The 25,425-nt window shown below is 33.7% G+C and overlaps 1 protein-coding gene across 1 annotated transcript; it reads right to left on the reverse strand.

Annotated features, from left to right (window-relative positions):
* Positions 1 to 4,929: 4,929 nt before the first annotated feature.
* LOC140433931 (uncharacterized) lies at positions 4,930 to 5,304 on the reverse strand. Its single transcript, XM_072521903.1, has one exon. The coding sequence runs from the start codon at positions 5,302 to 5,304 to the stop codon at positions 4,930 to 4,932; it is 375 nt and encodes a 124-aa protein (XP_072378004.1).
* Positions 5,305 to 25,425: the final 20,121 nt, after the last annotated feature.

The raw sequence follows: 25,425 nt of genomic DNA on the forward strand, positions 1-25,425 counted from the left end.
TTAGCTCCCAAAAAAGTTAAATTTATAGTGGTTTAATAACTTAGTAAATTTATTATCTTAATGAATAAATAAATTTAATAACTTGGTGAATAAATTTAATAACATAGTAAGTGAATTTGTAAATAAACAAACTAAATTGTTTCCTCGTAATGGGGGAACAAGGCTCATTAAGGACGTCCTTTAAGACGAAAGATCACTTTATTGATGTGAACATTAAAAAAAGTGCTACAATGCCTACAGAAAATACAAAGGATATTAAATGTTTCAACCTCCCCCAATGTAAGTACAGTTTAGATAATATTTTTTATATATATTGAAAAAATTGGAAGCGAAAACTAGGGTAGACTACATTATATGACAGTAGACAGTAGATTATTTAAAATTTTAAAACTACCAAATATTAAAGAAATAAAAAGTATTGGCAGAAATCGTATCAACGAATCGCTAAAAAAATCAAAATTTAAGAGCATACTGTCACCTCGGGGGAACAAATAAGGGTCTAACCACCTTCTGTTGTCTCCGGGTGCTCTATAGAGGGCTTCGAATATACTGTCGAGAGCTCCTCTACTTCCATTTTCTTCCTAAGTCCATTTTCGGGTTATGGACTTGGAAAATATTTATATCTTTGGTGTCTTGCCTTGAAAAAGGCAAGATATTTCTTACACAACAAATTCCTCGTCGAAAATGGTACATTAGGTTGTGGTCTTCCGATGGCTTGTCTTGAAAAAGACAAGATATTTTCTTACATGACAAAGGATTGTCGAAATAAAAACACCAAGTTAAAGTTGAAAATAACTTTCAGCCACAGAGTATGGAAAATAGAACAGGAGCAGAGCCCCGAGAGCACTAAGCTCTCGGAGAGCCCGTGAGGGACTGACTTGGCTGACCTGAAAATCGCCAATATTTATATGCGCTGTTCGAGTGATAAATAGGGATTTCCAGGTCAAGAGCCAATGGGAAAATCGAGGCGGGGCGATGCGCATCAAAATGCGTACTAGTCCACAGACTATCGCATTCGATGACAATACACATACCAAACCATTTGTTACAAATTAAAAGCTTAGTTAGGGATGTAGATACTCAATATGACATTAATTTTTCGCAGGGAAAACATTGACTCCACGTCTAAGGGTATACATGTTTATCAGACAAAGCGTAGGTACAAAGAAAAGATACAATTGACTTTATGGATACAAAAACTATAGTTGTAAGTTTTAAGGGGAAAATTTTACCCAACAATATACCTTTTAACAGAGTTTAGTTCCCTGTCGAACAATTTATAGGGTTGTTCAATGCTATAAATGCTTAAAATTTGGACATGTCTCAAACCAGAGCAAAAGTTGTCAGGAGTTATGTATTTAGTGTGGTAAATTACCAAAAAATGATAACTTACAACTAAGCTTTTATGAGTATAGTTTCCAAACTTTTATCAAATAGTTGAAGTTGATACTTAATCGCAAACTAATATGGAAACCACATATTTAGTTTATGCTGAACAAATGTAATAAAGGATTAAATTTTCTGAAATCAATCTCAAAATCCTGATGGGAGCTGATGTTGAAATAATTTTACTTTTCTGTAAAGCTTATATTATATTTATGATAGATTATGGTTGTATACTATATAGTTCTGCATCTAAGCACAATAGATGTCATGCAAAATACAATTCTACGGGTTTGTTTAGGCGCTATGAAATCAACTCCTGTATAAGCAAATTGAATGAAGCAGATCTAACAAATAAATATTGGAAACTTAAGAATTCACCCCCACTTTGTGAAGCATTTCGCAGTATATCAAACTCTGATCCTGGTTTAAACCCAGATAATAGCTTAAACTTCAAAGATTTTTCTTCCTCATTACATTCCACAAAAGTAATAATACCAAGTTATCATGAAAATGTAGCTGTTAGTTCCAATATTTTAAGAAGTTTCTTAGAAGATCGGACAGAATCTTCACTTATCTACACAGGTGCCTCGAAGTCCACTTGCACTAGCACTAGCACTGGATAGAAAAATTTATCAATATTTCGTCCTGCCCACTTGTCCATTCAGTGTGTTTTAGTCCAGAACACATAAATAACGTTAACTTTATATAAGATAAAACATATAGATATACCTATTTTATCAGTTGAAAGTTAGTACAATATAAAAACACAAACGAATCACCACACTTCACCAGCGCAATAAACCGTTAACAGAATGTATCTCGCCGCATTGGCTACAGCATTCAATATGCCGACACCGTCATATTAGGTTGCGGCTGCTTCCAACGCTTCCTTGAAAACCACTGGTATCATTGTGCATGGTACAGTTTTCTATGACGTCATTCGCCGCAATATTGCGATCGCAATTAGCCGATACCGCATTCAAGAAAACCAGAGCTTAAGAGCGCTTGTTGTTTCTTGCGATTCAAAATAAACAAACCAGAGTAGCGTGTGTAAAACATGTGTGGGGAGTCTAAGCCTCCAGTGCCTCCTCTGACGTGCCGCCACTGCCTATACCTGAGACATAGCTAACATATTGTTGGAAGCCCAACAATAAAATTAGCACATAAAGTGTCTTTTTATAGTTATATGACAGGTGTCATTTTACTGTTGAACAATTAGTATCCAATGATATGGATAGTAACTCCATTATTATACATTGATTGTTATAATTATTGTTAAAATACCTTATATCGTCTTTTAGTTACAGATTAATGAAAATTATCAAATACTATTTGACATGTGTTTTTATTATTTAGTTTTTAAAAATATTTAGGGAAAAAATTTCATTATTACTCCATAATTTATTAACGAGGCACTGTAAAGCGGCAGAGATAGAAATCCACATTTTAAATTTGGAGGCATTTTTGAGGCTCATACTCGACAATTTTCATTAATATTTCGTCGAACGTCAGAACACGTATGAGTTCAGTTAATTAAAAGAGTTTTTGCAAAAGTGTTTCTTAAAGTACATACATAGGATTCACATTTTGCAATTTTAAAAACTTGTTCCATTCATTCAGTTTAAATCCTAACTCAAATATCGGGCAAACAGTTTGAAAACGTTGAATACCCTCACATAACCAAAATTTAATCCGTGCCTTATGTATGTAGAGAGGCAATAACCTGGGTTTAATTCAAGTTTGAGAGGCGTTAAAAACCTAGATTCACGTACTTTGAACTGTTTCCATTGGCGGACTCAGTGACATAATTTTTTTTAATTATTCTATTTCGATCTTATAAAACTCACATAATGAAGTTTGTTTTTTAATTTTTTATTACTACCATAGTTTAAGTAAATATATTTGGCACTTATGCCAAATGACTGAATGGAAAAGAAAAAGTATTTTAACCTTTCTAATACCAGTGGGTGAATTTTCGCCCCAGCTTGACTACTTCCATTAATATATTTATTCTTAGTGTACTTACGGGGTTCTCTTCTTAGCTTATTGCTTTTTATGAGCTTGAAAAGCAACAACCCCAGAAGTGTTTATTATTTTTAAAATTAAGAGATTCATGTGAAAAAAGGTAAGAACATTGCACGTTGGTCGAAAAATCGCCCCACTCGGTATTTGGTGTCGGCGGTTTGTAATATATTTATTGATTAGAACTACTTCAAAATTTCTTCTTCTATAAAGAAAAATTTTGTAGTTGGCAGAAGCTGCTTATAATTCTGGTGAGAAAAATTAACAAACTACTAACTACTGAGTGTGACTGCGAAGTTTGTAATTGTTCAGACCTAATAATGAAGAATATAAAGACTACTTAGGTGCGAAACTCAGTGATGATAGCTCAGAAATCGAAGACAACATAGAAGCCATTAAAGAAGAAAGGGATGCGAGCGATTACCAGCGATTCCAATGACGTAGAGAAAAAAAAACCTCTTCCTAGAAATTGAATTCAGTCAAAAAATATGTCTACCTACATTCACAAACATGAGTTGTTCAAATTATTTATTTCTGAAGATATTGTACAAGATCTAATAATGTTTACAAATCAACGAGGCCGGTTGGAGGTATAAAATCGTAATCAAATTAGAAAGACGATAGTTTATAAAGACAATGACGAAATTGAAATTTACGCATTTATTGGACTGTTGATCTGCTCTTGTACCCTAAAAAGCAATCGAGATCCTGTAGAATGCTATAGCAACATGACCATTGCTTTAAGAGAACCCTATATTCTGCAACAATGCCACGGGCCAACTTTTCACAAATAAGCAGCTGGTGTCTTTTAATAATAAAAGTACTCAAGAACACCGTAGACACATCGACAAGCTGTCACCTATTCGAAACGTGATTGAAATGTTTGTAAGTAATTGTCAAAAACACTATAATCCCAGTTGATCTCATCTTACCGTTGATGAACAGTCAGTGCCATTTCGTGGTAACATGAAAAGCAAGCCAGCAAAATATATGGTTAAGATCTAGTGTCTTGCAGATGTTGATGCCGCTTATTGTAAGAATTTAAAAGTGTATGTGGGGAAATAAGGAAATACTCTAAAACGTGACCAAGGAAGAAGTATAGTTTAAGATTTGGTTTCCATTCTGAGCCCTCGTTACGGAATTATCACGGATTATTTCTTCACTTCTTTGAAATTAGCAGAACATCTCATCGACAAGAAACTAACACTCCCATTCGCCAAGCCTGTCTATTCTACCAGTCTTTTTCAGATAGATTTCTTGCTGACATTGCTTTTGAAATTCTTTGCATCCATGTTGTTGGTGGTCGTCCTCATTTTCTTTTCTCTGATGGTATCCATTCTAATATTTTTTTTTGTAGTCTTTCTTCCCCCATATGCCTAACATGTCCGTACCATGTTAATTGTTGTTTTTCGATGTCTTCTATAATTGATCTTTGTACATTCATTTGATTCCTTATGTCTTCATTTCTCATATGTTCTAATCTAGACTTTCCCGCTGCTCTCCTCCAAAAATCCATTTCAACTACCAATAGGTTACCTTTAAGTGTTTGTGATAACTGCTATACTTCTGAGCCATATACGGTCGTTTCCCTTTGGTTATTCTGTGTTTTATGGCTTCATCAGTTCTTCCTGTCTTTGTTAGTTTTACCCCCAAATATATACATTGATCGCATTTCTTAATTTTCCCTTCTTCTAAGTCGAGGTGGTCTGCAGTATTTTCTCCTCCTATGCAAAGATATTGCGTTTTTTGTAAATTTACCTCGAGGCTACATTTTTTGTACTCTTCCATTAGTTTTCTAGCCATATACTCCAGGTCCTCCTTGTCTTGGGCAATAACTACCTGGTCATCTGCATAGTGCAACGTGTATAACGTTTCATCCCCAATAGACAGCCCCATCCCTTTACACTTCTTTTTCCAGCGCCTGAGTGCTTCGTCGATATATATATTGAATAGTATGGGAGTTAAATAACAACCTTGCTTCAATCCTTTTGTTACCTGAAAACCATTAGAAACCTTATTTCCTATTTTAACTTTTGATATTGTGTTGTTATATAGATCTTTAATAGCGTCGATTAGTGGAACGCTGATACTGGTTTTCTACAATACTTTCCACAATTTCGCAACAGGCACGATGTCATATGCTTTTGTTAAATCTACTAAAAGTAAATGCACTTCTCGAGATCTCAGTGTTCTTTTCTCGAGTTGGAATAAGCAGAAAATACTATCTATTGTGGATCGTCCTGCTCTGAATCCGGTTTGTTCTTCTGATTCAAAAGGACGGTATTCTTCGCATATGCGTTCTTTTATAATTCTTCCATATAATCTGCTAAGCGTGCCCGTAACAGTTATACCCCGATAGTTATTGCAATCTTCCTTATTTCCTTTTTTATGGATAGATGTAATCCATTCTTCTTTCCAACTTTGTGGCACTGGTTCTCCATGCAAGTGCCTATTGAAAACTTGTGTTAGTATCTCGAATAGTTTGTTGGTTCCATATTTTATTAACTCTGCATATATCCCCTCTGCACCCGGAGCACGTCCATTGTTCAACAACGATACAGCTTTTTTAGTTTCTTCGATGTTAATTTTGGTGGCTCTCCTTGAATCAGGACTTCATGTTGTTTTATGTTTTTGTATTCCGGTCTTTCTTCTACTAACAGTGTTTTATAGTGTTTTTCCCATTTTTCGGGCTCTATGGAGTGTATGGCTATTTGTTCTGTTTTGTTGGATCTGATGTATTTTATAAACCTCCAGGATTCTCTTGATTTGCGGCCTCCAATGTAAGTATCTAATTCCTGACATTTTCTCTAGAATAATCCGAAGAAGAATCTTATCTTTTCTTATCTTACAGTTTCCGAAGGTAAAAAAATAGATATAATAACACATTATAAAAATAGTTCCGTAGAAACATTGGAGAAGGTGATTGCCGAATACAACTGCCACAAATAGTCCAAAAAGTGGCCAGCTATGTTATTTATGAACATTATTGATATTGTAACATTAAATGCTTTCGTGGCGTGGGTTCATCTTAACCCTAAATATAAATGTCAATACTTAAACAAAAGAAGGACGTTTTCTATTTTTTTGAAGGATAAAAGAAGAAGGCTTTAAGAGCCACAATTAAAAAAAGAATAAGCGAACTAACAATCTAACCTCGTCTAACTAACAAATCAAAAGAAAGTATTAACCAGATATTGAAAGAACTGGAAGATCGTTACGATGTAAAAGAATCCGTGGAATAATCAAATTCACATCAACCAAAAAAAAAGGAATGTGCCATATGTGCCCAATTTGTGTGTCCATCAAACAGCAAGAAAGGTAGAGTATGTAATAAAGGTGAAAGTTGATTTGTTAATCAAGCTGAAAGTGCTTAGCTAGGAATTTAATATTTTACACACTTTTAAAACACTTTTCTTTTTCATTCATTCAAATATATTTTACTCGTTAATCATACTGCAAAAGGCAGTCATCAAGACCATATCTGAAAAGCAAAACAACATGAATGGATCATATTAACATATAGCAGACATAGGCTATAGATAGGTGGATAAATAATACAACAAATAACGTTCTGATACTTAAATATTTAAATGTTCATCATCTGATATTGAGAAGATGAGACAGCAAGCTACATTAGGTAGAAGGGTAGCAGCGTGCCTAAACAGTACAATGTGGAGAAACAAATATATAAAAACACGGGTCGAATCTAAAATTTATAAAACAGTTAGAGAACCAAAGAATATTAGAGATAACTGTAATAACAGGATAGAAATAAGTCAATGGAGTAAAGGCAAGAACGTACAAAGTTGAAATATTCGTGAATATTTATTTAATAAAATAAAATCTGTTTGTTATACACATTAGTGATACGACCAATAGTGACATATGGTTTAGTACTTTGGTAGAAACAGACGGCTTTACAATCTTGTGCTATCTCTCTCATCACCCTACAAAGACAAGTGCTTCTAAATATGACAGAAGCCTTAAATAATACAGAAATAGCATCTTTAGAGACTATCACAGGTCTCCCCCGCAGAAAATATATATTTCGTCAGTAGCCTTTATGACCATCCTGAGATTTAAAGCAAACATTACTTAGAGACTGAATTATGTATTGAATACACACAAATATTATTGGGACTATGTTTAAGGAATCCATCTGTACGATCAAATCAGATATGATGACACCAGACACAAATTCAATTAGAACATGAACAAGTATACCATCTAGGAACAAAAAGTACCTAATATTAATAAGGATTTAATATGGTTCACTGATGGATCTAAAACTGCCCATAGTACTGAATCAAAAGTCTTTGAGCAGAGATGTAATTATAACAAATCTTGTAAAATAGGTCAATATGCTACTATGTTTCAGGATAAAGTTTTTGCTTTGGGGGTCTTCACTGATGAAACCATGAATAAAGACCCCAAAGCAAAGGCCATAAACATATACAGATCGACAAGCGGCTATTCTGGCAGGAAGAAAACCCACTCACCAAACCAAAACTGATGAGGAACTGTACAGATCTCCTCAACAACCTGGCAATAGACAACAGAGTGTCATTAATATAGATGTCGGCTCATGAAGAAGTTCTTCAGACGGCTCATGAAGAGAGAAACCAGGCTCAAGATAAACCTTTATAAACCCAGAACCATCGTGTGGTATCATCAAAGAGGCTGCAAGAAACTAGTTTTAGAAGCGGCTTATCAAAAGAATGGAGAGTCACCCAAGGGAAAATTAGGACCAAATCAAGAAAATAATCAATAATATTGATAAAAAATTTTCATACACTTTTTCTCTACATCTACATTTCTTAATACGCGACAGATAAAAATGGCCACCGAAATAGTTCCTGGACATTGTCGTTTAATAATACACCTTGTAACGGGTAGCGCTGTTTGACACCAAATTCAGTAAAATGCAGGTTTAATTTAAATAAAAATATATGCTAAATAAATAAATAACAAAATAAAATCAGATTATTTCGTACAATAAATAATAAAATGTCAATTCTTGCGAAGGTATGACGGCGCTACGATCCGCTGATAACACCTGCAAAAAATAAATACAATTAATGTCAACCCAATTTTTTTTCTTTGTCCTGCAGCTATTCTGAAGTTAAGTTGATAACAAGTAAACAAATGTGAGCCACTTCAGAGAATTGGGATGCAGCTGCTAATAGGATGTGACGCCAATGCACATCACAGGACCTGGGGAAGTACCAACACAACTAAATCAACCAAGACAGTACTAGATATTACCATAGCCTCAAATTTTCTCAGTAATTGTATATTAGAATAGGATAAATCTGAGGAGAGTTGCTCAGACCATAGACGCATGAGATACAACTTAGATAAAAATGCAGCATCTGTCATTTATCAGGATCCACATTTGACAAACTTATAGAGAAGTTCTAGACTAGCAATTGTAGAAGGTGAGGAGGACTATAAATGACGCCACGAACTTATATACCTATATTTAAATATAAATGGTAGTGTATGATCTAAGTGATGCTGACATTACAGTATTCCAAGAAACTATGGAAGTATGAGAAAAACATATGGAAGAATACAGAATCACGTGGATAGAATAATTTATTTATTTTTTTATTAAAACTTACAAACACCACCTAGGTAGTAATTACATGTAAGAGTGCTCATTACTTGGTATAACAATATACACACAAAAAATACAAAGAAATACAATATACACACAAGTACAAAATAAAAACACAGAAAGTAAACACATTAAAAAAAGACACAAGTTAATAAAATTTTAAAATTGAGTACATTATTCATAACATTTTTTTAATATCCCTTACACTACAGTAAAAGAGGTCTATCTCACAGATCTTTATTAACGCATTACACTGATATTGCATATAGTTTAATATTGCACAAGAATTATATGGACTACAAGAAAATAGGTCATTACTGTTTACCCTTAGGTTGACCTTTGGCACCTTAAGTTGATCAAACCACATGTCTTATATTTAACATTGTTAATAATATTATTAATGAACATAACACAATGCATATTTCTTCTTTGCTCTAATCACTGCAAGCCAAATATTTGAAATATTTCTTAAGGTGTACATTGTATTTCTTAAGGTATAAATACCTTAGGAATCTTAAGGTATAAGATTTCTTAAGGTATAAATACTTTAGGAATCTTTCCTTAAAATATACCAATATACAAATAATATACAAAAACTGAATAATATACAAATATAAGAGAAGCTAAGAGAAACACATGAAAAAAGGACTGTAAGCAAATTGAAATCACTCATGCTTGTGCTAGACTTTAAAGGGTGCCCCCAAAGAAGCAAACACAACCAATTAACTCACTTCTAAATGACAAGGGACAGCTCTCAGACATTGGCCTTAAAAGTAATACGGAAAAACAAAAACAATGACCAATACAAACGATCCCAGACGTATAACTATAATAGCAGTGAGATAAAACAAGCCCAGGAATACATCTACCAAGACCAAATTCTAAAACTTGACAAAGAAAACGAAAGTGCGTAAATCACTAGGAGAGCAAGACTGGCATGGACAGGATTTGGAAAACTCAGCTGAATACTGAAGAACCGCAAAATAACTCAATACTTGAGGAACAAAGTGTTCAACCAATGCATCCTTCCTATCATGACGGATGTCAAACCTGTACCTTAACCAAGACAAAAATGAATAAACTAGCAAGAGCAGAAAGGGCAATGGAAAGAGCAATGTTAGATATACGACAGTCAGACAAAAATAGGAACGACTGGGTAAGATCAAAAACAAAAGTTGAGGATATCACAATAACAATTGCCAAACTCAAATGGAGCTTCGCAGGTGTTACTGCTATACAAAAATACCAAAGTTGGAACGCCACAATACAACATTGGAGACCTTACAATGGTAGACGACCAAGAGGGAGAATACAGATGCGATGGGTGGATGACATCAAAGAATAGCCGGAACAAAATAGAAGTATGTTGCTTAAAATAGAGATCGATGAAAGGAGTCAGGAGAGGCCTATGTTCAAAAATGGACGAGAAAAGGCTAAGAAGAAATGACAAGGACGAGTATACCAATCTCCATTAATAAGGAGATTTTCCTTGGTAGATGCATTCGGTGATAAAGCTTGGCTAAAGCCTGGATAATTTTATTTCTACTCAGTTTTATCGCCTCGATCACTACTCCATCATTGCCACGGGATTTGTTATTTTTTATTTCTAAAACTGCCGTTTTGATTTCGTATGGAGTTATTTCTGGCATTCATTCTGATCCCTGGTTTGCAATTTTGAACAGCAGCTGATCTTACCTTTCGTCAGTGCTCTCAGATATTTCGGGATAAAAGGAACCGACAACCTCAAGGATTTTGGTTTTATCCGTAGTAATGTTTCCATCTTTGTTTTTTATTCTGTAGATATTTATAACCTTTTAAACTTTTGTTTTCTTGAATTATTTTAGTTATTTTTCTTGTAGTGTTTTCTCTGACGTCTTTTCGGATTGACCGGTTGATATCTTTATTTAATTTCTTTATTGTTGTAGTTGAAGCCGTATTTTTCCGTCAGCTGATTTTTTTTACCTATTAGCTCTTTGGTATTTTGACTTAGTTTTCCTTAACCCTGTACTGCCCAATTTTTTTTTAACTTCAAAAAAAATTTCTTCTGTTACATACTTCCAGGATAGGATCAAATTAAAACATTTTTGAAGATTTTTTTTTAATTCTTTATTTCCTTTGTTTCATAAGGGTTTGTGACTCTCAAGTTACAATGGGAAAAAAAGTTAATTTTTATGAAAGTCCACAAAGCAATTAGAATTAGGCGTAAAGCACAAATTTACATTACATTTTTCACACAATACTTTTGGTACGCCTAGGCATCCCGGTTTCTTGCAACGTCCGCGCTTTTCTGAAAATTTAGGCCAATGGCCTATTCCGTCTTTCCGTATGTTTTTCTCCGGTAGAGAAGCGATAGGTCCTCTTTTCCTTTTCTGCTCGATTTCTTGTTCTATTATAGATAGACTGGGCCTTCCCCTCTTCTTGAGTCTCTCTTTACCCTCTTGACAAAGACAAGCGGCAATAGATGCTTTGAAATCTAAAAGACTTAGTTCATCGGTCTTTCTTATACCAAGTAACTGCGTGTCTCTTCTATAAAGTAACCAAGCGTTCACAACTGCTAAATCAAATATATGGAACACAATGCGGAGGTACCACTTTTTAGAACGAATCCTAGTTCTATATAAAGCCATCAACGAGTCCATTAAGTCCACTCCGCCCATACATTTATTGTAAAATGTTACAATGTTAGGACATTCCACAAGAATGGTTTCTTTCTTTGCTTTGTCCCATCTTTGAACTTGACTTGTAGGATACGTGCCTACAAACGAACTCAGTAAATGCACCGGCTTGTTGTCGTACCATTTGACTGCTCTAAGGGTTATTCCTTCTTTCTTGTAGACAAGTTCTTCAAAACTCCCCCTTCCTTTCTTTTTCATATCTTTGTCGGTAGAGAAATTACATCCTTTTAATCTGTTAGGACGCACCGTACCTACAGAAGGAATACCCAACTTGTCCAGTTCAATTTGCAATTGCATACTTGTAAACCAGTTATCAAAATATATCTTATGGTAAGCATTTCTTGGAATTATTGTGGCTAATCGAAGAACCACATTTCCGCTGACTCCAACATTTGGTAAAGATTCTGGATGCTCTTCTTTACCAGTATATAGTTCAAAATTATATACAATTCCGTTGGTATCGCATAGGAGAAACGCTTTATAGCCCCACTTTTTTGGTTTGTTTTTTATATACATTTTTAGACTATGTTTTCCTTTGAAAGGAATAACTTGTTCATCCACTGATAGTTTTTCTGTCATTGGAATTTTCCGAAAATTTTCTATAACTGGTTCTAAAAGCGGTTTGATTTTGTATAACTTATCTCCGGGAATTATCTGACTATTGTCATTGAAGTGGATATTGTTTTTTATTTGTTCCCAGCGATTCCGACTCATAGTTTCTGCAACAACTGAAATTCGAGTAGATGCTTTCCAGTACATTCTAGTTGAGGGTAAACCATACACTGACATGAACAAACATACACCGAAAAACTGTTCTATTTCGTTCTTGTCCACATTTAAAGATTTTTCGGTGTTCTTTTGGGTAGAATACAGATTTGTTTGATAAACGATATTGTCCAAAATATTGTCATCTATCATCGTTCTAAAATACTTGATTGGAGTATACGGGTTTTCAGGTTCTGGCGGTAAACTACCTTTCCAAGGTTGAATTGGCTGTGCAGAACGACTAGTAATTCGTTTCCATGTGATATTCTGATGATTGAGCACGTCATTTTCGATGTCATTGTCATCCTCCTTTTCATTATCATCTTCCTGGTTCTCATTATTGTCTTCCATATCTTCCAGGCACACTTCTTCCGAACAAACATTTTCTGAAATATGTACCACTTCATCATCGTCACTGTCGGATTCTAGAATGGAATCTTCAGAGTCATATCCACCAATGTCTCTTATTTGAACATTATTTAGTCCTTTCTTGCCATAAAATGATTTTACACAGATAGGTTCCATTTCTGTTACGACCTGCAAAAAAAAAATATGTTATACATTATGGACCATTGTAACTTTAAAGTTACACAACATTTTTTACTCACAAAATACCTAATATTTTATTATCAGAGCATATATTTGCTACAATAAGAATCAGATTGTACTTACTTTTAGTTTTATTTTTTTTAAGTCGTCAGCTAGTACAGAAAATACTTGAAATTGTGATCAAAGTCACCTACTATAACGCTGTAACACTACTAACGACAACACACTACAATTGCTAGAATCTATGCATAAAATATGACCTTGTGTATGATTGGAATGCTTTGTGGTAGACAGCTGTCTGTAACCTTACGGAAACAACGGACGTTTACGGAAATATAAGGTTTAGAAAATATTTTATGACTTTTATTCAGTATGTAACTTGAGAGTTACAAGGGGCAATACAGGGTTAATGGGTTAGAAAGGTCGGGTAGCACTACCTTTTGGTTTCTTTTAGAGTCTTCGTTATGTCATCATTTGCTTGATCTACATCCTCTATTTCGTCTTGCAAGTCTTATATATGTCTGGTTAGTGTATCTTTATAGAGGTCGTGGTTTTCTGGGGAATCGATTTCTTTTTTCTCGTTTTTAGATTCTTAGGTTATTAGGTTATTTTTGTTCTTTCTAATTTAACATTCATTTGCCACGGACTTATATATACTTAAATAAAAATAGCAGTGCATGATCTAAATGACGCTATCATTACAGTATTTCAAGAAACGTATCCTGTAACGGAGAGGAATTTCACCCGGTATACGCCCTGGTAAAATAAAGTACTCCACATGATAAAAAAGGACGAGGAAGCTATTCAACAAAGCAAAAGTTAGCGGAGAGTGGGAAGAATACAGAACCACATGAATGGAATAATATACAGATATAAGAGAAGCTAAGAGAAACACAAGGAAAAAGCACTGTGGGTAAATGAAAATCACTAGTGCTTGTGGTAGACTTTAAAGGGTGCCCTCATAGGAGCAAACACAATAAATACAAGGGCTAGTATACCAATACTGAAAGGGATGCGGCTGAAGAGCTGTTCATGGGGCACTTCCCTGGATGGATAATAAATATTTGAATCAGCAATTGACTAAGGATCAGCAGACAACGTAAATTTTCAGTAGGTCTCAAGAACTAACTGGCAGACAGTCAAAAAGTTTATAAACTATGAAAAAGTAGAGTAGGCAATAAAGACAAGTCAGACATAAAAATGACTAGGATTGGATGGTATTTATCCAGTGTTATTAGAAACGGGACCAGAACTTTTGAGTATCCTCGGAAGTAGTGTAACCTTACAGGATGTAAAAATCACTGAACAGCACTAAAAGGGCAGAACATGTGAGTATCACAAGGACTGTGACGAAGAACATCTTTAATTTAGAATTGGATTACACGACAAAAAAATAAAATTTTAAAAATTCATACAGGGAGATTTATGCCATACTGCATTATGCAAGCGGAAATAATGGGAGAGTTCTTAAAATAGAGCAGATCCATATATTGCCAGACACTTAAGCGATATCCAGACTGGCATTGACGTGGCACTGCATCGGAGAACTTATTGATCTGCAATACCGGAGGGATTAGGGAATCGAAAGCAACGAAAAGATAGATCAATTTGCTAAAAGAATATCGAACGAATTAAACGTACTAACTTTAACACTGGGAGCACCAAACGGTATGGTCAGGGTTGTAGAGGACTGTATCCGAGAAAGTCATAAACTATATTGTGAAAGAATCTCAAAATAAACACATGAAAAATCTACAAAAAATACAGAGAAACTGTTCTATATAAATAAACTAAGACCAGTAATAGGAATGTTGACCAGATACGCACCAGTAAGCGAATTTATGAATAAAATAGGCGTTTACAAAGATACCATTATTGCATACTCTGCGATAAGGAACCAAGGACTTTGAAATATATATTATGCGACAGTAAAGCGCTGGATCGCAAGAGACAAAAACTATATGGGTAAATAATTGAACTGGAGATCCTGGTATATTTAGGAGATACCAAGAAAAAGACATGTACAAACTTATACAGTGTAAAAAAATTCTAGACTGAGTGTAGGAAACAACAAAGGGCAGCAAACACAATAAGCTTCAAAGTCACAAATTGCTAAAAAGATGCAAAAAAGTTTACCACTTTTACCCCTGGGCTTTCCCCTAAAACCACCCTCATAGGGTGGTTAAAACACAAAAAAATCGTTTTACCAAGAATCTGTACACTGTAGAAAAAATGTTCAAATAAAAAGTGTAGCTGAGATAATTTTAAATAACAATGGTTATAAGCATTTTTGGTATAGAATGAACCGTTCTCTTAGAAACAACGCTTGATTTTGCATGTCAGTTCCGCGCATGAAATCAATGTACAATGAAATCTGTATCAGCTCGACGGTAAAAATTTGATATCCAAAAAAGACTCAAAAAATATTTCCCATTGAAATTTGCATTTGAGTATTATTAACTATTTAATTTTTAAATTATTAAACAAATTGTACGTACACACATCAAAATAATCTAGGAGACAAAACAAAATGCTAGATTACTGCAAGGATTTCAAATAATTTATTTAAAATATTTTTAATAACAAGGTATAAACAATTTTCTCAATAGCTCTTAGGAAAATTAAAAGTTTCTCCATAAGTTAAAAAATAGTAACAAAAAATTTAAAAAACTAATTTGTTGCCCCTCAATTTCCAACAAAATAGTGTTTAGGTTAAGTAAGGATAGTGTATGACTTTCACGGTTATTACTTACCATCCTACATCTGTAAGGTAAAGTCATGAGCAGATGGGCAATGCCTTGCTGCGGTATTCTGTTCCACTCCATTGAAAGGCCCTCAAACAGTGGCTGTCTTGTATTGAATGCAATATTTTGTTGTAAAATGCATCTGCCTCATACGTCTTATACACGCCCAATTGGGTTTAAATCTGGCGATTGTGCAGGCCATGGTAAAACCTTAACGTCATTATCTTCGAGTAATTTTCGAACAACCCTGGCAGTATGCATCCGCTCATTGTCGTGCATGTGTTACATTTAGAAACCGTTCCAGACAAACGAAATTGGTTCTTCCACCAAGAGTGATGCCACCCCATACCATTATACAACCGCATTGCTGTCTATGAACCTCCTGCATTGTGGAAAATCGTTCAGCATTGCCAGATTATCTCTAAATTCTTGTCTGTCTTGTATCTGGTGCATATACAAATCGGAACTTCACTGTAAACAAAGTCCAGTCACGTATAACCCAATTTGCGTGTTCTTGTGCCTACTGAAGTCGATGAACGCGATTTCCTCTGGATAACACAGGCACTCTCACAGGTCTTCGAGTATTTAAACCTAGTTTATACAGTCTGTTTTTAATGGTTTGGCCGCTACCTGACGGGTCTCTCGCAGCCTCATTTGTAATTGTGATGCAGTTACAGTGCGATCTCGCAAAGCCTGCAACCTAATAAAACGGTCTTCAATCTGGTTGGTTATCCTTTTACGGCCTGTATGACGTTCAACAACATCACCAGTTTGTTGACGCCTTAACCACAAATGATTAATGACACTTCTGTTCGTGTAGGAAACAACACTCAGCAGCGTCTCTTTGACTTCTGTCAGCTTGAAGCATCCCGATAGCACGCCACTGCATTTCGCGATTTAAATGATGTCACTCTATTATTGGCAATTGCAAAACTAAATTAAAATCCATTTTGACATAAAAAATCTAGTACAAATAAAGAAATATTACTTTTTATTTTATAGCCAAAAACGCATATTAAAGTTTTGTTAAATTTTTTATAGCCATTCTTATCAGCGTTACCGTCCAAGTTAGTAAAATAATCGACAAAACAAAAAAGATTCAAAACATACATTTATTTTTTTATTTGCAGCTAACACTGATTTAAAGTTATTAATATAGTTGTCCCCTAGATTATTTTGATGTGTTTATATTCAGGACACACAGTATATTTCACATTTTTATGGAATAGATTGTAACCAAATTTAGTAGATAATGTAAAAAATAATTTATGGAAAATTTAGCGAATAGTAAAAAATTATAAAGAATGAGTTTTTAAACTCAGGCTAAAAGAAATGAGAGTTTGCCTAAAAGAAAAATTAAAGAAGCGCTGCTGCTGTTGGAAATTCGAAATGCGATAGTAATGTAAGTGAGTGTTGATCTTGTCGGACTCCGGGTGAATCAGAAACCAATATCCGAGGTTGATGCAGGGTATGAATATAGTTGTTGGGTTGGGAGGCCTGAAGGCAGAGGGCGCGCTATGTCGCATCGACTTTCATATGGTAATCGCCTACAGAAATCCATTCACAATGGCATTAGGGCCAACTTATTACGTTTACATTGATCTCGAGGTTTATATTTTTCCTTCCTCTATTTGTCTTTGTATTTGAATTTAGTTGGTTGCTGCATTAAACTACCCTTATTCGATATTAGAATCATCTCTCTGCTCGATCCTTCTCGCTGTCGCTCTCACTCTTTGCTTTATGAATTTTATTTGTTGTGACTGGTTTGTAGTAATTATGTAGGATTTATCGTCTTATTTACTTTGGGATTTGCGCTTCTGGTCGCATATTAAAGGGACATTTCCAAGAGCTGAGAATATTTTAATGACAAAATTTATTTTGGTAATATAAAGTTATTTTATTTTGTACACTAAAAAAATTATTACAGCCTAATTTTAAAATGTTATTTTTTTTTCTGCAAATCTCATTTTATTCTCAACAATTATTGACGTGGTGACGTAATTATTAATTTTTTAAATTGACATGTGGGTCTTGCAGTACCTCATTGGAAAGGTTTTTTAATACTGTATTGGAGTACTTGGTCAATTCGTATTTCTACGAAGTGAACAAAAACTTCAACTTTTAGTAAACAAGAACAAAGCTAAAGAAATACACATAGCGATTAATGGTCAAAAATCAAGTTAATATTAATCTTTCTAGGCAAGGCGAAAAGCTCTGGTTCGTTCGGAAAAATATTCACTTAAGATTTTTTATATGATCACTTTCATGAGACACCCCAAAATAAGGTTCAAGAGGTCGCCCAGACGAAAAATTGTTTATATTTTTTTCATTTGTTCAAATTTTTTGGATCATTTTGAACAAAATAAGCCTCTTGTACTTTTTCTGTAAAGTTGATAGTTTTAGAGCTATAAATCATTTAAAATTGGGAAAAACGCAAAAATACAGTTTTCAAGGCTCAAAAACACAAGTAAAAAACATTATTTTTGAATTCACGAAGAACCTAAATTCTAACTCAAACCTTCTTTTATCAATTTCAGATAAGTATTTTGAGCCTGTTTCATTTTTAAAACATTGTTCTTTAATCGTTGATAAGCACAGGACGGGCGCTCGGACTGCGGCGTGTTTAAGAGAGAAAAACAAGATCTAGGGCACGAATTATTATTACTGGTTTAAATTCGTTTATTGTCAATTAAAAACCGATAATTTTATAGTTATTTATGAACCAAGAGTGTTATTAAGATGAATACCCCGAGAGCAACATAATCTAGCCAGAGGACCTCTGGTACGAACGATGGACGTTGCTCAATAGCAACACCAGTGGTACATACAAGATTTCATTTTTCACTTCACGTAATATTAAAACTAATATATATATATATATATATATATATATATATATATATATATATATATATATATATATATATATATATATATATATATATATATATATATATATATATATATATATATATATATATATATATAGAGAAAAGGAAAAGGATAATGCGAGTGAATAATAAAACTAAAAAGTAATGGCATGTCTCGCAAAACAGAAAACCATAAGTTCATAAGTTTATTGAAGACGTTTCGCTTTATTCCTTTCACATTCGGAAGCCAATGAACTCCTCGAATTAAGATCATCTGCTAATAATATTCTCACCAACTTTTCACATAAACCTCCCTATGCCAGCTCGGATATAGATGATGTCTATAGACAAACGTCCACATTCCTTAAAGAACACCCTGACCTGATGGTATTAACCAGTGACAAAGGCAATGCAACAGTACTAATGATGAGAGAGCAGTACTTAAACCTGAGCCAACAACTTCTAGATGATAATAAATATTATCAGCCACTTCTCCGCAATCCTACCTCAACTTACACAATTAAAATAAATAAATTCATCACTGAACTAAAAAATAAAAAAATCATCGATGATAAACTAGCCAAATCCCTCCATAACTATAATGGTAACGCCCCCAGGTTCTATTGTCTTCCTAAAATCCATACGCCCCAACTGAGTATGCGTCCTATACTATCGTCAATAAACGCTCCTAACATTAATGTAGCCCAATTCCTAACGGACATTCTTTCACAAGCATACAACTATAAGAACGATTTTAACATAGTAGACTCTTTCCAGTTCAGTGAATTCATCAATAATTATCAGTTACCAAGAGAATATGTCTTAGTAAGCTTCGACGTAGTATCACTGTTTTCTAACCTCCCACTCTCCAGCGTCGTCACGTCACTCCGGAACCATTGGAATGAAATCCAACCACACAGTCCAGTATCGTGGGAAATATTCTCGGAATTATTAAAACTGACGTTTGACACCAATTATCTAATATTTAATGACAAATATTATCGCCAAATCTTTGGAACTCCCATGGGATCGTGCATTTCCCCCATTCTAGTTAATTTCGTACTCGATGACCTTATCAATGAGAGTATCAGTAAGTTAGATTTCCAGGTTCCCTTTGTAAAGCGTTATGTCGACGACTTGATTCTAGCAACACCACCTGATAAGATTTTAAGCACCTTATCAGTCTTCAATAGCGTTGATCCTCACCTGAAATTTACTTGTGAATTGGAGGTTGATAACAGCATACCGTTTTTGGATATGCGAATCATACGCACACATAGTAACACATTGGGCACTACGTGGTACAAGAAAGACATGGCGAGCAACCGGTTCTTAAATTACCACTCTACACACCCAATAAGATACAAACATAACCTTGTACAAGCTCTTAGCTTTAGAGTACATACGTTGACCCATACGCGGTACAAGAGGGAATCCTTGGATTTACTCAAATCCATTCTCATTGATAACTCTTACCCCATATCCATCATCAACAGATATCTTTTCTCTAAAAGCTATGGTCATTCTATTTCGGAAGCACCCAACGGTGCAATACTAGCCTCCATATCCAATAGCATACAGACAAACATTTCCCCGTTAACCCCAAAACCAGCCACAAAATATGCTTCTCTTCCCTATTTCCCACAAATTACGAACAAGCTTACTAAACTATTCAAAAACTTACCCGTCAAAATATCCCTAAAAAATACTAAAACCATTGGAAAGTTATTCTCCAAGTCTAAAACTCCACTAAGCTCGTTAGAGCACACTAATGTTGTCTATCAGACACCTTGTTCAGAATGCAACTCCTGCTACATTGGCCAGACTAGTCGATCTCTTCTAGGGCGTATAACTTCACACAAAAGCGACATCAGACTTTCCAAACCCTCTTGTGCCCTTGCACAACACGCCATTTCCACTAAACATCACATTGATTTCACAAATACCAAAATACTGGCGAAACAAAACAACCATCAGAAACGCTCCTTTATTGAAATGTGTGAGATCCTCAAGAACTCATCGGCAATAAGCAAAAGAACCGACATCGACAATTTGAGCCAGGTTTACCACTCTCTCATCTTACGAAATAAATGATACCAATTATTCTTCAGTTAAAAGTTGGCGTATTTTTTGTTCAAAATAATAACAAAATTATCCCCTATTTCCAAGTATCATTAAAACATAAATTAAAAATAATATATCAAATATTTCCGCCATATAAATTCCACCTGTCCAACTAATTATGCAATGTCCCCTGTAGAAGTTCATAATTGTCTCAAACCTTGGAATTTGGTGACACATGGCCCTTAAAAAAATTTTCGGTATCGCGTCAAGTTGTTTGCTTAGATTGCAATAAATCAGAACTTTGTTGGTCTTCAGTGGAGAACCATCTAAATGAAGCCAAATGTTCGTTTAAAATTTTTTAAATATTCATATCTACGAATATGAACATTATTTTCTGCAAAGTTTGTGTGTTTTTTGTTTTTGTTTTTTGTTTTTTCTTTTTTGGTTAAGTTAGTTTTAAATAAGGAGTAAAGTGTACAGTAGATATGATAACATCGATAACATACTACATATTGAGTTGTAAGTTATGAACTATATCTGTATTTCTTATAAACTCAATGTCATTTGTTATATTTTAGAGAACTGATGAAGCTTTAGAAATATAAAGCGAAACGTCTTCAATAAACTTATGAAGTAGTTGACTTCTTTTTTTATTTGCCAACCTGAATGACCGATTATACCTCTCAATTCACTAGTTGAATACTTTAGATATATATATATATATATATATATATATATATATATATATATATATATATATATATATATATTGTTATGATATGTAAAATCGAGAAAAATATTGGTTTGTTTAAAAATATTTCAAAAACATTAAAATAATTCAGATAAGTAGGATAATATCCAACAAACATTTCGAAGAAGGAAAGTTATTAAATTCTTGGATTACCTGTACTAAACAAAATGTAAGCTTTGCATAAATTATTTCTTTGTTATACTTGAGTGACCCGCATAATTTTAAGTAAAATCCAAAGACAATTGAACGGGGTTTTCCAAAATACATTAATGCAGTGATTAGAGACAAATAGAAGAGATTTTAGAAAGAGGTTTTTGTTAGTTTTTAAGAATTATAGAAAATATTATTTGTAAATAAGTTTTAGGAAATTTTATAATTATAGGTAAAAATTTGTTTGTTATCGAAATGAAAAAATGGGGGAATTGTGACGAGTTTTGATTGGCGGAGATTGAAAAAGGTGGGATAAGTATGTAGGAAAAAGTTTAGCGAGATTGAGGAGAGAGAAAAGATAATCAGTTGGTTTTCCAAGTCTGTAAGACGAACAGTGATTGTTCTCCGGTGGTTCCCAAGAGTAGCAAGCAGTAGTGTTGAATGTTAGTGAGTTTTTGTGGAGTTAGTGTATCTGACAGAAGCTGAAGCAGCAAAATATTGTAAGTCATATTTTCCTACTTATATTCCAAGAGTCACTGTTCAGGCCAACGAGAGATTCAGTTTATCGTAAAGAGAAGATATTCCAAGAGTCATTTTTCACTCGGGCCAACGAAAGATTCAGTTTATCGAGAGGAGAAAGGCTATCATAATTTGAATGATTGTTGCTTTTGAAGGAGATCATTAAGGACGATATACTTGCAACAATCTGTTGTAAGATTGCTGATTACATAGGGAGCGGTTGAGAGGAGATAATACAGTCTACAAGGAACAAGGATTTGGACCACTCATCATCAGAGAGAGATATTTTTGTTTTCTGCAATTTTTTCTTTTATTGATAACACAATTTTTACACGTAATTTAGAAAGGATATAAATATTTTGATTAGGAGAGTTAGAATAGTTTGGGATTTTGAGTTTTCAATTAATATTGTTTGTACCATTAATTTTGATTGTTCACGTACGGAGAACAAAATTTTGAGAATCCTTATATGAGATTTGTTTATTGAAAACTTTTGAGTGTGAATTATTTCATTATTTTTATTTCAATATATAGTGTTAGATCATATGTGTTTTTTATTATTCCGGTATTCTCTGGACCTTACCTTTCACATGTAATAGCATAGATATTGAAGCACGAATTTAACCCTGAGATAAAAGAATTAAAAATTGTGATAGAGTCATAATCATATCGAGGGATTTAATTAGGTCACAACGATTCAGACTATCAAAGAGCACAAAGAATTCAATTGATATTCACTTGTATAACTATCTGCCTAACGAAATAAAAATTCTGTCTCCACCACTGTTTAAAAATAGGATCAGAAAGCATTTTTTAACATATTGTTTTTACTCAAAGACAGAATACCTCAATACACCTTTATAACGTGTACCCAGTTTGGTCAGAATACTGTCGATTTACTATCTACATATCACATTGTATTATTGCTATTAAAATGTACTAAGTTTTATGTATTAGTTTATTTAGTCATCGATTCGGGAATATTCTTAATTATTTGCACATTTTTGTTACTTCCATATTTCAAAGATTTTTTATGTGACAGTTTAGGTTTGTTTTTTTTTTTGTTAGAGATTTTTTTATCTTAAATTTTTAATTTTAATTCTTCTGCTAATACTTACATATGTATATTACTTTAGCCAATATGGTTAAGTTAATTTTAAGTTTACATTATTATATATTTTATTGTATTTTTTATACGGACTTCAAACTTTATGTAAAGTGGTCAATAAACGTTCTATCTATCTATCTATCTATCATTTAAATAATTTTAATTAATCAAAAAAATTAATTAGCTAATTATTGCTTGGCGCACCAAGACTTTAAATATCACAATAACTGGCTTCCAAAACGTGGGGCTTGAAAATATCGCAGCTTTACATTTGAAGGAAGGGAAAGAGATCTGGAATAAGTACAGGTGATCCAGAGATAAAAACATATAACATTGAGGGAATTTGAATTTGAAAGTATTTTGACAATTTTTCCAGGGAATATAAATTTGATTTATTGATTGATCGTAGTTAGTGGATATTTACTGCTATTGAATTATTTGATTTTATTTTCTTTACCAATCGTACATTTGATATTTATTTTGAATTATTTGAATTTTACTGATTGCATATTTGATATTTGTCGTGAAAATTTAATACATTTGGGGAGAAATATTGTCGTGTTCTGAAACATATAGAGTGTTGTAAAATTTCACATTTGGCGGGGACAAAAACAGTAACGAAAAGAAACAACATGTCGACCACAAGGAGTCAAAGCAAAATGCAAGAAAGGAAGGAGGATAACAGAGAAGAGGAAACAATTATTGACGAAGGATCGGATAATGAAGGAAATGCTACAATAATGGAGGAAAGAAAAGAAACAGGGATGCTGGAAAAATTATTAGCAATGATGCAAATACAGACACAAACAATAGAGAAAAACCAAATTGAAACATCAAAGAAAATTGATAGAAATCAACAAGAAACAAAACAGACAATGGAAGAAAACCAACGGGAAACAAGGCTAGCAATAGAACAAAAATTAGAAGAAAATGATAGAAAAATGGAAAAGCGTTTTGACAAATATGAAAATGAGGTAAAAGTCTGTTTAGAAAAAGTCAGAGAAGAAACAGAGAGGAAACTAGAGATGCAGAGAGAAGAAATAGAAACTAAAATGAAAGATATTAAGACTGTACAGAAAAAAGAATTAGAACAGTTAGAAGAAAAATTTGAAATGGCGCTACAAGAAGACAGGAAGGAAATAGAAAGAAGATTAAAGCAAAATGAAAAACAAATGGCAGAAATTGAACTAAGAGGGGTAGAGAGAAAAGAAGTTATCATCCATGGAACAAGCGAGTCGAAAATACAATTTGGCGGGGATATTCGGAAAACACACCCAGTACCGTTTGTTAAAAATTTGAAAACCAAATTACAACATATTAGATATTTTGACGATTGCAAAGAAACAATTAGAAACCATTTGAAAGAAGGAGCAGCGTTATGGTATGAAAGCAAGGAAGATGAGTTTGAAAATTGGACAGATTTTGAAAATAAATTTCTCAACTATTTCTGGGGGAAAAATAAACAGAGAGAAATCAACCAAGAGCTACAGAATGGAAAATATCACGAAAAAATGGGAATATCTGAAGAAAGATATGCTTTGCAGATATATAACAATTCAAAATATCTAGAATACAAATATTCTACCGAACAGCTGGTAGAAATGATCAGCAGACATTTTGAGGAAACGTTGGAAGATCACGTGATTTTGAGAAACTATCAAGATATTGATAGTTTGTGCCAATTCCTTCAATTAAAAGAAGCGAAAAGAAAAGAAATGAGAAATAGAAGACAACATGACCAATATAATGGAGCGGAAAGAAGGTATTCATCAAATTATGACCAGAGAAACCGACATCCCAGATCAACAAACGAATATAGGCCGAGAAATTACAATAATTACCATAGACAACAAAATTACGATAACCGGAATGATACACAAAATAGAACAAATGAAAATCACAACAGGAATAGAGATGCACAAAATCCTCCGAATAGGAATACGAACGAACAAAGGGACGATAGAAATAATCAGAGATTCCAACGACAAAACAGAAGAGAGATGAATCATGTGGCAATAGAAAAGGAGGAAGAAGAAGTATTCAATGAATCCAGACAGGATTTTCAATAAGGCATCCACTAAACAAAAGTAAAAAACTCTCCGGTATATTTTGTCACCCGAGAGAGTTTATACAGTTGGCGGGAAACGAAAAACAAAATTCTAATTCCAGTCTAATTTTTTTAGATGCATTTATAAAACATAA

Source organism: Diabrotica undecimpunctata, chromosome 2, assembly GCF_040954645.1.
Source record: "Diabrotica undecimpunctata isolate CICGRU chromosome 2, icDiaUnde3, whole genome shotgun sequence".
In the NCBI taxonomy this organism is placed as follows: Eukaryota; Metazoa; Arthropoda; class Insecta; order Coleoptera; family Chrysomelidae; genus Diabrotica; species Diabrotica undecimpunctata.

Bases quoted from the DNA above. Each gene is read 5' to 3' on its own strand.
- LOC140433931 (XM_072521903.1), bottom strand. From the start codon at position 5,304: ATGGGGCTGTCTATTGGGGATGAAACGTTATACACGTTGCACTATGCA.